General features: G+C 42.2%; 1 protein-coding gene across 3 annotated transcripts in view; it reads left to right on the top strand.

The window, feature by feature from the left end:
* The window catches only part of fam83c (family with sequence similarity 83 member C), a 30,835-nt gene extending 16,973 nt beyond the window's left edge, over window positions 1-13,862 (top strand). For 2 of the 3 annotated variants that reach the window (XM_034692738.1, XM_034692661.1), the window contains exons 5-6: window positions 9,008-9,244; window positions 10,056-13,862. In XM_034692738.1, the coding sequence (XP_034548629.1) occupies window positions 9,008-9,244; window positions 10,056-10,881 (1,063 nt within the window). In that variant the 3' untranslated portion in view covers window positions 10,882-13,862. The remainder of the gene's footprint in view (window positions 1-9,007; window positions 9,245-10,055) is intronic. The other variant, XM_034692820.1, reaches the window with a different exon arrangement.
* The last annotated feature ends 644 nt before the right edge of the window (window positions 13,863-14,506 follow it).

The following is a 14,506-nucleotide window of genomic DNA, read 5'->3' as shown; positions in this document are numbered from 1 at the left end:
GTTTGTCATAATCAACAGGAAATATCTGAAGACTCTTTTCAAACAGAACAGGGGTCTCATTTATAAAGGTTGCTTACGCACAAAACGGGGCCCTGATATTGGCGTACGCCAGTTTTCACGCTAAGTTTGTGATTTATAAAAAACAAACTTGACGTGAAAATGTGACTACCGGTAAGCAAACTCTGACCCAGGCGTACGTACATTTTAGAGGCAGGGGGAAATTGGCGACGCAGTTGGTGAGAGGGGGAACTGAAGTCAGATTATATTTTGATGCCTTTTACACATTTCATTCATTGAATGACAACATTAACAAACCCGCATCACCATCATCACTAAAATCTACATATTCTATTTGTCTGTGTCTGTGGTGAGTCGTTTCCAATAAGCTGTCATTAAAAGATAAAAGCTTGTCTTAAAGTTCATCAAATATTTAATCAGCTTTGTCTCACCGTCACATTTCTCCAGTTTCTCCAAGGGTAGAGGAAACACACGGGCCGTATCCTAACGTTTTCGTCGGGAGGTAGAACCAAAGTAACATCAGAAGACGTAAATAAGCTGCCGAGCAAAGTGGCAGTCATGTTTCAATGTTTCTAACGCTGTGCAGAGTCATTGAGTGTAGTTATACTTTAAATAAAGACCGCTGTACGACGCACTCGGAATACAGAGACACAGTGACGTCTGCCTCATACACTGATCACATCTTCCTCTCCTGCATGTGTTTACTGTGTTAATGAGAAAAGTTTGGAGTAAAGCCATGACCGGTTCTCACAGTTATTATCTTACATATCATTATAATCAGTCAGAGCGCAGGCCAAGCTGCCCGTGATGAAACCAACGCATTAAAACTTATATCCATGGATCAAACTTCTGTCAGATAATATCAGAGAGGAGATCTCTGAAGGACGTGAGCTCTCTGTAATGTGAAATAAAAGTGTGTGTCCTGTAAACATGAAACACTGCAGTGAGACCGTGCGGAATGATGAATGATGGATGCTCTGGCACTGCTGACGGATACGCGCTGCAGCGACGTGGAGTCACTCGACATTTTTATTTTTATTTGTATTTCTTTTGTGTCCCTCCTGCTGTAAGAAACAAACAATGCGTGCTCTCTGACCTCCGCTTCATTCACGAGGATCACGGTTTGTGTGTCAGAGACATTATTCTCTCCGTCTTCCTCTCTGTTGTTGCTGTGACTCACCGTGAGAACCTTTGATCTTCCTGCTCATTTGTCTGCATCTTCATTCATAACGTGCTTTGCATTGACCGTATATGGTTGAATGTGGGCGTGAAAAGGGCGGAATACGAGGCTTGAACTACGTGGGCATATCTCCAGGTGGTTTGTGATTTCTAAACGGAACATTGCGTAAAGTTTGCGTGCAAACAGTTTTATAAATCAGAATTCTTTTTGTGGCACGCCATTTCCGGGTTTTCGGAGTATGTACTCTTTTAGTAGGGATTCTACACACTCTTTTATAAATGAGACCCCTGGTCTAGACCGTACTCTATGTTCTACTATTAACAAAGACCCAACATCAAGACCGGATCAGATCCAGTCCCATCTTACAGACAGGACTCAGGACATGGATCTCATCTTAATCCACCAAGAGCAGAGCACTTTGCAGCATATAGCAAGTTACAGTGGCAAGGACAAACAGGCAGAAACCTCAAGCAGGATCAGACTCATGTTAGACACACATCTGCTGAGACCGTTTTGGAGAGAGGGATAGAGGGAGATGATTTCCCTGTTTTCCCTTTACACTGCAATGCATGATGGGATATTTTGCAGCTATTTTCCTGAAGTGTCGAATCCCTGATAAAGTGAGTAGTGGGCGGATTCAGGATGAGACAAACTGAGTTGTTCTTTAGTAAATGATCTGTGTTTGTGCTGATTTCTTTAACTGACTGTTAGAAGGTCCGTGATAGGTTGGTGACCTGTCCAGGGTGTATCCTGCCTTCCGCCCAAAGTCAGCTGGGAAAGGCTCCAGTGGTCAAGATAATGGATGGACTGTTAGAAGTTGTGCTTCATCAAAGGAGGCTTTGAGTAGCAGAATTGATTTGTCATGTTTGGTAGAGACAGCATGTTATTCTGTTTGAGACTGAGCTTGAAATAATCCATACATTTGTACTTTTGGTTGTCTCTGCTGCTGTCTGATGATCTGATGAGTCACTGCAGGGAGGCATCTTTCTCCAGAGAGGTGTTGAGGCTGAGCTGCAGTTTATCAGCTGGAGTTGGAGGGACATCATTCTCTCAAACATACTGATGACATGAGTGAGGAGTTTGTCCAGTGTGGTCTTGTATGCACTTAAAAAAAGTTGCTACACGTATGAACCATTCTTTATGTTAAGTACACAGAGGATACAAAATTCAGAGCTGTGCACTGTCCTCATCCTGTTTCATATTCAGTGTTCCTGATTAACACGTGCGTGGAGGCGGTGTGAGGCTTTCACAACATAATAATCAGATTAGCTTTTATTCTCAATGCTCAGGGTTTGAATAATACTCACTTCTTTTGATTTTCTTCATTAGAAGTAGTTTCAAAAGTTCAGCTTAAAGTCACAGTGAGGAGTTCTTACCTGGTTGTGAAACAGACTTAAATGAGGTGGTGGTGCTCTTAAATGAACTAAAAGCAAACAGGATTTTCAGAAACACAACTGAAAATGTTATGTTGTAAATTATAATGGCTGAAACTGCTCCAGGGGGGGGGGGGGGGGGGGGGGGGGGGGGGGGGGGGTAGGTGTCAGACCAAATGATTGACAGCACACTGAAGAGAACAGTTTTTTTACTCTTTCAAAAGCAAATATTCACAAGACAGTCTAGCTGCAGACCTCCCCAGTCAGGCCCCTACCTCTGCAGACCTCCCCAGTGAAGCTAACATTCACATTCTACTATTTTAAACAAAAAAAAATACATCCTACTGGGGTCACATCAAGTTGTTTGATCAAAGTATAAAATAATTGAAACTGTGAGAACTGAAAAAATTTAAGTTTGGAACATAAAGACTTATTTTTCGTGTTTTGGATACTTAAGAATAGCCACCTACCCTTGTCTCCAGCCGTAATCACTACAACAAATTATACCACTACCAGACCTGACTGCGGAGGTGCATCTCTGAGGAGGTCTGCATAGGTAGGGTCCTGGCTGTGAAGGTCTGCACTTGGACGCCTCTCAATATTCACACTGAGTGATGCATTTCAACATGGAAAAAAAGCAGGATGAGATTTCATCAAAAATAGTAATTTGGCATGTACAGGAAAAAATCAGACTAGACATAAGAGGTTTCATTTTGTCCACAGGGGTCGCCAAAATCAACCAAAACCAGAAGTTCCTCACAGGAGCTTTAATACTTAATTCTATTTAACTTTATTGCTCATATGTACTAAAATCTAAGGCCAGTTACAGCTAAAGGAGGACGTTTTCAGTGAAATGACCTGGATTTATGCAGCTGTCCTCTTGCCTTATAATAATAAAAGCCTCATATTGTGTTTTATTTGGGGAACATTTTTGCAGATGGTTAGGAGACATTCAATGAAATGTTTGGCTAACTTCAGGGTTCCCACGCGTCCTGGAAAACCTGGAAAACCTGGAAAACAGTTGACCAGTTTTCCAGTACTGGAAAACACCTGGAAAATGGGAGAAAAAGTCAAATGTCCTGGAAAAGCACATATAGTCCTGGAAAATTATTCCAACATGGCTGCGTGCGACCTGACCCGATTAACAAAACACATCCCCATTCATTGAAAGTTGAGTGCATGCTGTGCTGGAAAAGACAGCGACATTGCGCAACTTTTTTCACATCTTTTCTCCTTCACTTCATAATCATGCATTCACAGAAAACGGGGGTATATTGTTTATGTTTTATGGTACATGAACCTTGTAGAGTGCTCTATTGATTCAAAGAGTCTTATATTTAAGTTAAAGTGTGACCAGTGGAGTCGGGCAGAGAGCTTGGGGGTCTGTGCCTCACAACTTTCTCTGCAGGCTGAGCTCAATTACCGTACTCTAGCTCAGTTGTTCTCAAAGTGGGGTCCTGGGACCCCTGGGGGTCCGTGAACCATAGCGTGGGGGTCCGTGAAATAATTTGAATACATTTCTAATAAATTATAAAATTGTGCTGTGTCATTACAAAACAGCATATACACCATTGTTATGATACCATTTGGTGGCTCGAAGGGATATGTGAGTCTTGCTACTGTTAATTTTCTGAAAGTGTTTAAGATCAATTACTTGAAAAGTATAAATGATGTCATGTTGAGTCCACATAATGAATTGACCCTCTGTTTTAAAGTATACAAGTGGTATCTACTTGATTCAAATTGAAGTGTTATCTGTTTATCACTATGGTACAGGTCTGAAGTATTTACATTGATACGTTTTACAATACAAATAGTTCCAAGGGCAACTAAGAGTGCAAATGGTAGTAAGCATGTGCTTTAGTGATGGGAACTTCGGCTCTTTTCAGAGAACCATCTCTTTTAACTCAGCTCCCAAAGAAGAGCCGGCTCTTTCCACTCCCGAACAGCTCTTAATTTAGGATCTTTTGTTGCCGTATATTTTACCTTAACTTTGAAAAAACTAATTGTTTGTGTTGAAAACCCTTTAACGTATTGTGTTTTTATGAGCAGCCTCATAATTGCCCAATTTTGTGCATTTCTGTTACAAAACCATTCTCACCCTGATCCTAGGGTTAGGGTTGTAATTAGGTTTAGGGTTAGGATTAGGGTTAGGGCTGTGATTATGATTAGGGTTAGGATTAGGGTTAGGGATAGGGTTAGGGTTGTGATTAGGGTTAGGGTTAGGATTAGGGTTAGGGTTGTGATTAGGGATAGGGTTGTGATTAGGGTTAGGGTTAGGGTTCAGATTAGGGTTAGGGTTAGGGTTCAGGTTAGGGTTAGGGTTCAGATTAGGGTTAGGGTTCAGATTAGGGTTAGGGTTAGGGTTCAGATTAGGGTTAGGGTTCAGATTAGGGTTAAGGTTAGGGTTCAGATTAGGGTTAGGGTTGTGATTAGGGTTAGGGTTCAGATTAGGGTTAAGGTTCAGATTAGGGTTAGGGTTAAGATTAGGGTTAGGGTTAGGGTTCAGATTAGGGTTAGGGTTAGGATTAGGGTTAGGGTTCAGATTAGGGTTAGGGTTAAGATTAGGGTTAGGGTTAAGATTAGGGTTAGGGTTAGGGTTCAGATTAGGGTTAGGATTAGGGTTAGGGTTCAGATTAGGGTTAAGGTTCAGATTAGGGTTAGGGTTAAGATTAGGGTTAGGGTTAGGGTTCAGATTAGGGTTAGGGTTAGGGTTAGGATTAGGGTTAGGGTTCAGATTAGGGTTAGGGTTAAGATTAGGGTTAGGGTTAAGATTAGGGTTAGGGTTAGGGTTCAGATTAGGGTTAGGGTTAGGATTAGGGTTAGGGTTAAGATTAGGGTTAGGGTTAAGATTAGGGTTAGGGATAGGGTTCAGATGAGGGTTAGGATTAGGGTTAGGATTAGGGTTAGGGTTCAGATTAGGGTTAGGGTTAAGATTAGGGTTAGGGTTAAGATTAGGGTTAGGGTTAGGGTTCAGATTAGGGTTAGGGTTAGGGTTAGGATTAGGGTTAGGGTTCAGATTAGGGTTAGGGTTAAGATTAGGGTTAGGGTTAAGATTAGGGTTAGGGTTAGGGTTAGGATTAGGGTTAGGGTTCGGATTAGGGTTAGGGTTGTGATTAGGGTTAAGGTTCAGATTAGGGTTAGGGTTAAGATTAGGGTTAGGGTTATGGTTCAGATTAGGGTTAGGGTTAGGATTAGGGTTAGGGTTCAGATTAGGGTTAGGGTTAAGATTAGGGTTAGGGTTAAGATTAGGGTTAGGGTTAGGGTTAGGATTAGGGTTAGGGTTCGGATTAGGGTTAGGGTTGTGATTAGGGTTAGGATTAGGGTTAGGGTTGTGATTATTATTAGGGATAGGGTTAGGGTTGTGATTAGGGTTAGGGTTAGGGTTGGGATTAGGGATAGGATTGGGGTTAGGGTTCAGATTAGGGTTAGGGTTAGGGTTCAGATTAGGGTTAGTGTTCAGATTAGGGTTAGGGTTCAGATTGGGGTTAGGGTTAAGATTAGGGTTAGGGTTAGGGTTCAGGTTAGGGTTAGGGTTAGGATTAGGGTTAGGGTTCAGATTAGGGTTAAGATTAGGGTTAGGGTTAAGATTAGGGTTAGGGTTAGGGTTCAGATTAGGGTTAGGATTAGGGTTAGGGTTAAGATTAGGGTTAGGGTTCAGATTAGGGTTAGGATTAGGGTTAGGATTAGGGTTAGGATTAGGGTTAGGGTTCGGACTAGGGTTGGGGTTGGGGTTAGGGTTAGGGTTAGGACTAGGGTTAGGGTTGAAATTAGGGTTAGGGTTAGGGTTCAGATTAGGGTTAGGGTTTCGGATTAGGGTTGGGGTTGGGGTTAGGATTAGGGTTAGGGTTCAGATTAGGGTTAGGGTTCAGATTAGGTTTAGGGTTAGGGTTAGGGTTAGGGTTCAGATTAGGGTTAGGGTTCAGATTAGGGTTCAGATTAGGGTTAGGGTTCAGATTAGGGTTAGGGTTAGGATTAGGGTTAGGGTTCGGGTTAGGGTTCGGATTAGGGTTAGGGTTAGAACCAGAACTAAACTTAAGTCAACAGAACCAGAACCAAACTCATGCAAACAGAACCAGAACCAAACTCAAGCAAACACAACCAGAACCGAACCAGACCCGAGCCAGAACGTACCAGAACTGAACCAGAACCGAAGCGAACAGAACCGTGCCAGAACCAAACCAGAACCGAACCAAACTCAGCCAGAACCAAACCAGAACGTTCCAGAACTAAACTAGAACCGAACCAGAACCGAACCGAACCAGAACTGTGCCAGAACCGCACAAGAATCGAACCAGAATCGAACCAGAACTGAACCAGAACTGAACCCGAACCAGAACCGAACCAAACCAGAACCGCCCCGAACCCAACCAGAACCGTGCCAAAACCGTAAAAGAACCGAACCAGAACCGAACCAGAACTAGAACCGAACTCAAGCAAACAGAACCAGAACCAAACTCAGGCAAACACAAGCAGAACCGAACCAGACCCGAGCCAGAACGTACCAGAACTGAACCAGAACCGAAGCAAACCGAACCAGAACCGTGCCAGAACCAAACCAGAACCGAACCAAACTCAGCCAGAACCAAACCAGAACGTTCCAGAACTAAACCAGAACCGAACCAGAACCGAACCGAACCGGAACTGTGCCAGAACCGTACAAGAACCGAACCAGAATCGAACCAGAACTGAACCAGAACTTAACCAGAACTGAACCCGAACCAGAACTGAACCGAACCAGAACCGCACCGAACCGAACCAGAACCATGCCAGAACCGAACCAGAACTGAACCAGAACCGAACCAGAACCGAACCAGAACCGAACCAAACAAGAACCGAACCGTGCCAGAACCAAACCAGAACCGAACCAAACTCAGCCAGAACCAAACCAGAACGTTCCAGAACTAAACCAGAACCGAACCAGAACCGAACCGAACCGGAACTGTGCCAGAACCGTACAAGAACCGAACCAGAATCGAACCAGAACTGAACCAGAACTTAACCAGAACTGAACCCGAACCAGAACCGAACCGAACCAGAACCGCACCGAACCGAACCAGAACCATGCCAGAACCGAACCAGAACTGAACCAGAACCGAACCAGAACCGAACCAGAACCGAACCAAACAAGAACCGAACCGAACCAGAATCAAACCAGAACTGAACCAGAACTTAACCAGAACTGAACCCGAACCGAACCAGAACCGCACCGAACCGAACCAGAACCATGCCAGAACCGAACCAGAACCGAACCAGAACCGAACCAGAACCGAACCAAACAAGAACCGAAACAAGAACCGAACCAGAACTGAATCAGAACCGAACCGGAACCAGAACCAGAACCAGAACCGAACTCAAGCAAACAGAACCAGAACCAAACTCAAGCAAACATTATTAATGTTCTCAGGTTGGCATTGAGAAAAATCCGATGCCTCAACTTGGATGGGCTGATCTTATTTCTCCGCTCAGTGAGTATTTGTCTTCAAGAAGACTCTCTGAAGGAAGAGATGAAGCCAGGATACACAGCCTCCCCTCCATCACCTGTATCCTATATCCTCACATACGATTGGCCGCATGGCTGCCAAGCTGACCAATCAACACAAAGTTCTGCTGTGAGCAGAGCTGAGGCTGAGCACTGTGAGAGCTAAGCAGCGACAGGAAAAAACTGTGAGCCGTCTCTCTCTCGATGCGAGCCGGGTCTTCTGATTCACTATAAAGCATCGACTCTCAGAGCCGCAGCTTTTGAACATGACACATCACTAATGTGCTTAATCTGTGTTACAATTATGAGGGGGTCCTTGGATAATGTTCTCACCTGTAAGGGGTCCCTGGCTCCAAAAAGTTTGAGAACCCCTGCTCTAGCTAGTAGGAGTGCAAACTCTCGATAGTGAAAACAAACGGAACAAAAAGAGCAACACAACTGCACAGAAACTCCTAGACTCCTAGACTACATGTCTTTCAATGTAGACTTCCATTGAGAGGAACATATTAGACTATTTAGGAACTAAATTAGGAACTAAATTTAGACTGTCATACCAGCTTGATCATCAATGAAAATGTCCTGGAAATGTCCTGGAAATGTCCTGGAAAATGATCTCTGGAAAAGAGTGGGAACCCTGTAACTTGCTTCTTGTACTTGTAAACCCATGAGGGACTGGTGCTTCACATGTTTTAATTTAAAAATTAAATAAAATGGAATTAGAAAAGGAAATGATTCTTCTTTCTTCCGATTTTATTTTGAAAAACAAAACCAGAGCATGACAATCATATAAAATAGACAAATTTCTGATCTACAGCAATATAAGGAGCAAAAGAAGCTCAGTCAGTCTCATTTCCCTGCCCTGCCGGCTGATCAGTACATGCAGATCTCACTGGTTGTTAGTATGACTCACTGGATTCACACTCCTCTTCCTCTCCCCCTCTGTCTCCTCTCTAGTTTTACCTGGCTGTCGTCTCAGGTGCACAGCAACATGGTGATGCATTTCTCAGGACGCATTGCCGACAGCTTTGACCGGGAGTTCCGCTGTCTGTACGCCGACTCTCAAATCATCGACTGCTTCTTCAACGCAGAGGAGGAGGGGATGCCTTATTACCCGTCATACCAAGCCATGATGGCCCCCGGTACAGGCATGGGGATGGGCCCCGTCATGGGGCTGGATTTACTCTCTGATAGGTACGGCCAGTTAAACATAATTTCACTCTTAGACATAGCTGCTTTGATTAACTTCTATATAAATGTTTATACAATCAGTCCAATAATAAGTACATAATTGGCTTATTGACTTATTTTCTTGAGTTGTTTGTTTCTTGGTGAAAAGGTGGTTCCCAGATACATGTTGAAGAATGAAAGGCTAACAACGATGATGATATCCAGAGTCATTTTTTGCTATAGTCCTAACAAGTGAGACTTTTTTAAAGGATAACATGTTTCACTAATGGTGTCTGGTATTTAGTGATTGAAGAGTCATGACAGTTCAACTATAAACCTGTATGTGGGGCACAGGCCTTAACAGCTAGGCCAATGGTGCCCCAAAATAAAACCTTTTTAAGAAATGTTGCAAAAAGCTATTTGTTAGTCAAATAAAACTAAAACATAGGAAGTCACACAGCTGAATTGAACACTGTAAAATACACTCCGAATATGGTCCAATAATAATCTTAAATACTCTGAATACATAGAAAACAGAATCCGTGTCTAAAGGTGGAAATGGCCATCTAGTTTTAGAAGTAGAAGAATAAGTACGTTTACACAGACTTAAGTACCCTGGTGATTAGCCTCATCCACCTTGAACCATCTCTCCATGTATTTCTGTCACATGTGAAGTTATTCTAACTGAGGAAATCTCCCCGTGTTTGTTTTGTTGTAAATCTTGTGTGGTAAAGATCACAGATTATCAACATTCAAAGTGTTATATAAATAATTAGACTTGGTCTTGAGTTTAAATGATGTCTTACTCTTACCTCTGTTGTCTCCCCTCCTCCAGCAGGCAGAGGGACAGAGGGTGCTCAGAAAACTCCAGCAGCCAATCGAGCAATAGCGTGTCGAGTGTAAAAGCTGCGCCCGGGATGGCATCGAACCCGGTTTACAAGGTCACCCAGAGTCACGACAAGAAGGAGCCTAACAACAACCCACACCTCAGCCCTGAGAGGAGAGGAGGGAGCGGAGACCGAGGAGGGCAGACCCCCACACCTCAGAGTCACATCAGCTCAGGATCACGAGGTTCTGCTAATGGAGTAACCAATCACAGCACTGCGTTGGATCGACCCCCGCCCCCCTACGGTCATCAAATGGGCCTGGAGTGGAACAAGCCCAACCCTTCAGATGTCATGCGCTCAAATATCGGTGGCACCTCCTCCAAGTTCCAGGCAATGGGCTTGTATGATCACAAACCTGGCATGTTCCACAACCCAGGGTATGTCCCTGGAGCCCCCACCTCAAACATGAACCCCAAACCCCAAACCCCCTCCCAGCTCAATGACAGTAAACTCAACCCCAAACAGAGGCCCCCCCCAAACCAGTTCCTCAACAAACTCTCAGACTTCTTCCTGCCCACCCCCAACAAAGACGCCCATAACTTCAGAAGGTCACCATCCCCTCACGGCACTACTTGGGCGGGCCCGGAGCTCTCTCAGGCAGAGCCGGAGAGCCAGCAGAGCCCCCCACCCCCACCCTCACCGGTCACATTAATGAACCGACAGGACCAGAAAAGAATGACACTGGGACACAGCAAGCTGGACCTGGTGAACCAATACAACAAGATGAAGACCAAGCAGGTGTACAGCCGCTTTGAGCTCAAGACCCCCAACTGAGCTTGAACCTTCCTCCCCCCATTGTGTCTTACGTTGTTAGAGTCAATGAAACGTCTCCATGGAAAGAGAGTTTGATAAAAAGGTCTGTTCTTCCTCTTCTTCTTGGGGGAAAATCAGGTGATTGCAGCCACGTTGGCTCAGAGGCTCCTTGAGAAGAGTGTCCTCTGTTACTCATGAAACTTTTCTACTTCATCATGTTGGAGGGTTTACACCTGCAGCAGGACTGTGACGCTTTGTGAAGTTTACATGAAACAACTGAACTTTCTTAAATTACTGAAACTGATCTTTGAGAATCACCCATTTTTGAACTCAACAAAAATGAAATAACATGGTTTGATCTCTGATTCTGAATCAGGTGAACCACACATAAAGGGCTAGATTATGCAGATTGTTTGTTGAACCATAGCTCTGTGTCCAAAAAAAGAAAAACAAATTTTTACTTTCCTGCAAAGTCTTGAGGAAGGGTCTAGGCTGCAAAATGAGCTTGTTTGATCTAGGTTTTCTGAAATTATAAACATTTTTCTACTGTGACTTTTGTGAACTTCCAACCTTAACATCAGACCATGGACTGTTTAAAACATGGACAAAGTCTCAGAGGCGTCACTCACTGGTTTCCGAAGAGCTCAAAGACGGCGCTCGCCATATTCCAAATGCAGAATCCTAATATCTTTCGTTGGAGGTGGAGTTTGGGACATAGCCTTGCCGCCTGGCAAACAGCTAGTCTGCCAAATCAGCCCCTAATTCTATCTGATAATTCATAACTGTTAGCCTCAATATAGTAAGAATGGCCCTCATACTGTTTTCAGGAATAAAGAAATAAGCTTGTGAGACCAAAACAGTTTTTTGTACCAAGCTGAAAACATGTTTAATTCTGCTGTGAAAATGGGCGTTTTCATGTGTGAGCTAACAAGCAGGTTATATTTGGCTTTTGGAGCCAGCCCATTGACTGTATATAAAATTGAAAACCTTAATTTCCACCCATTGTGCGGAGTGAAGCCAAAAGAGCCTCCACAGGTGCTGACATTTTGTGCTGGTGTAGCCAAGGCATGCACACAAGCTTCCTGGCTAGTGTAGCCATGGTACTGACTCCCTCGGATGGGTGCATGCCAAATCAGGATAGATTCCTGTGTTGATCTGAGGCAAACACTTAGGCTACAGAAAGTTAAGAGACTCCTGTGTTAGTGTTCATTATGCTTTCTCTCTCCGTTCTTCCTCTACCCCTCTAATCCGGTACAGAACGCTGCATTTATCGACAGAGCTGTCAATCAATCACCTGTATAAGATCAAATAACTAATTGAAACCAAACTTCTCAGAAGAACAAACACTTGATGATAAGATCTAACTATAATGCCTGAACCATGTTTGAGAAACATTTATTTGGCTTATATATCAATTTTATAGTTTGGCCCATGTTCCATCTGTTCGAATGGAGGTGGTAGGGTTATGACCTATACTACAGCCAGCCACCAGGGGGAGCACTGAGTCTTTTGGCTTCACAGTCATGGCGTCCATCTTTATATGCAGTCTCTGAGCCAGCCTCAAGTGGACACTGGAGGGACTGCACTTCTGTGTTGGCTCCGGTTTTTAACACCAAAGGCTTCAGCTTGAATTAAACGTGTATTTTTACAACTCTAAGCCAAAGTTCAAAAGACTCATAAAGTCAAGTCTACTGATGAGTACAAGCATAGATGTGGCTGTTAGTGGTTTAACAGTAGTCTTATGTGACCTTGTTTGGAAAGAGCTTGAATGAAACGTGTATAGACGAGCTGCACTCTAGTTTCAAAGGTTAGCTTGTGTAGTGACATACACTGATATTACACCTACATGATTATCAGAGGCAATGTTATGAGAAGGTAAAGGTCTTTTGTGATGCAGGAAGTCTTTTACAGCTTGTAAAGTAATCCATAACTTTAAACATGAATGCATCTTTGGTTATTACGACTGAGCGAGTAAAAAACTAAAGGTAAACCAAATCCAAAAGGTTGAATGAATTTTATTGAGACTTTATTCTAATCAGTTTGATTTCTGATTTTTACTTTGTTGTGTTAAAAATCTGTCACAGGGACTAAATGCAGCCCAGGACGTGAAGAAAATATTTGCACCTGTTTCTGTCTTTTCACTTTATCAGTTATTTTGTAACACTCCTGTATCATAGTGTATATAACATGTGCCTTGAACATCCTGCCTTAAGGTTTACATTCACATTTTAAACAAACATAATATCTCCAATGACATCAGGTGAGTGCTAACTAAGGTGCCTGTTTGAAACCTGCTGTAACTGCAGGGAACACAGCTCCGTCTAGATAACAGCTGAAACAGTGTGATGACTTCCTTGATGCTGAACTACACGCTAATGAAACAACACTTAAGAGCTTCAGGGTGTACACACACTTCAGATGTGTTCCTTTATTACATTAGAGGTTGTTCAATACAGAGGAGTGCTGCTTCCTCATATTGTAGATTTTTTAAATATGATGTCTTTTTTTGAATATGTACATTTGTACAGAACATTAAAACAAATTAGACACAGTTAAAACGGATTGTTTTACTTACCTGATATGATTTATGTTGAATACGTGCTTTTATGTGCTGCAGTTTTGAACAGCACCACAGGGCTCTCCAAACAAGACCAGGAAAACAGATCACAGAAGCAATAAGGATTGACATTGTGATCAGTTATTTGATAAATGTGTTTATCTGTGTTTTGTTGACTGCTCGTTTCTTGTTTGTACGTTTTTTTTTTGTTCTTGATGTTATTTTGTAAACAGCAATCAGCTGGACAATGTGCAGGTGTTGACTGATCATGCCTCACGTTTGTCTGCGTGGTGTACATTATTTTGTACATAAAACATGAACTGTCAGGAATTTGGGTTTTATTTTTTTTATTTTTACTGAGTTTTACTGGAGAATGTGAACTTTCTGTTAAAGTAGGTCCTGATTTGTAAAAAAGGATTTATTAAAAAAATGTAAAAGTTAAAAAGTGTGAACATGCTGTTGTTTGTCGTTGATCAGAAAATGAAAAATCTGAACACACAGGTCAGATTTTCAAGTTAATCCTGTAATATAATACCTGTACAGTTTGGAAATGTGTCACTTTTAACCGAGTGAACAGTTTAGCTTCACATTATTTTATAAAATATCTTATGTAGGAGAAACATCATGAGGGAAACGGGGACAAGCTTCTTAATTTCAATTCCGACAGCTTGTCATCTGCAGAAAGACAATGAGTGATGTTAGCATTCATATCACTTCCTAGAATTAATGTTCAATATTTTCTGGTTTAGTTTTTTCTCCATTTTATTTGCAAGAGTGTAAAGTCCATACAAGTGCTGGACATTAAACAAAACATGAAATAAAGTGGTGTTAGAGACCAGTAATCAATCGAAGTTATCAGGTATAATCTAGACAGGTGTTACACAAACAGATCAGATTGTAAGAGACAACACGTTATATATGAAAAGAAAGAATATTGAATTTAATTAAAATGTAGTAAATAAAAATTAAATAAAAAATAAAAATAAAAATAGAATTAATTAAAATGAAAAAATATACATATTGCAATTAAACAATTTAAAATGAAATAAAAAATAAATTATTATAATAAAGAAAGAAAAAAGTAACTAT

Source organism: Notolabrus celidotus, chromosome 1, assembly GCF_009762535.1.
Source record: "Notolabrus celidotus isolate fNotCel1 chromosome 1, fNotCel1.pri, whole genome shotgun sequence".
Classification (NCBI taxonomy): Eukaryota; Metazoa; Chordata; class Actinopteri; order Labriformes; family Labridae; genus Notolabrus; species Notolabrus celidotus.
This window is presented reverse-complemented; position numbering and strand designations above follow the sequence as displayed.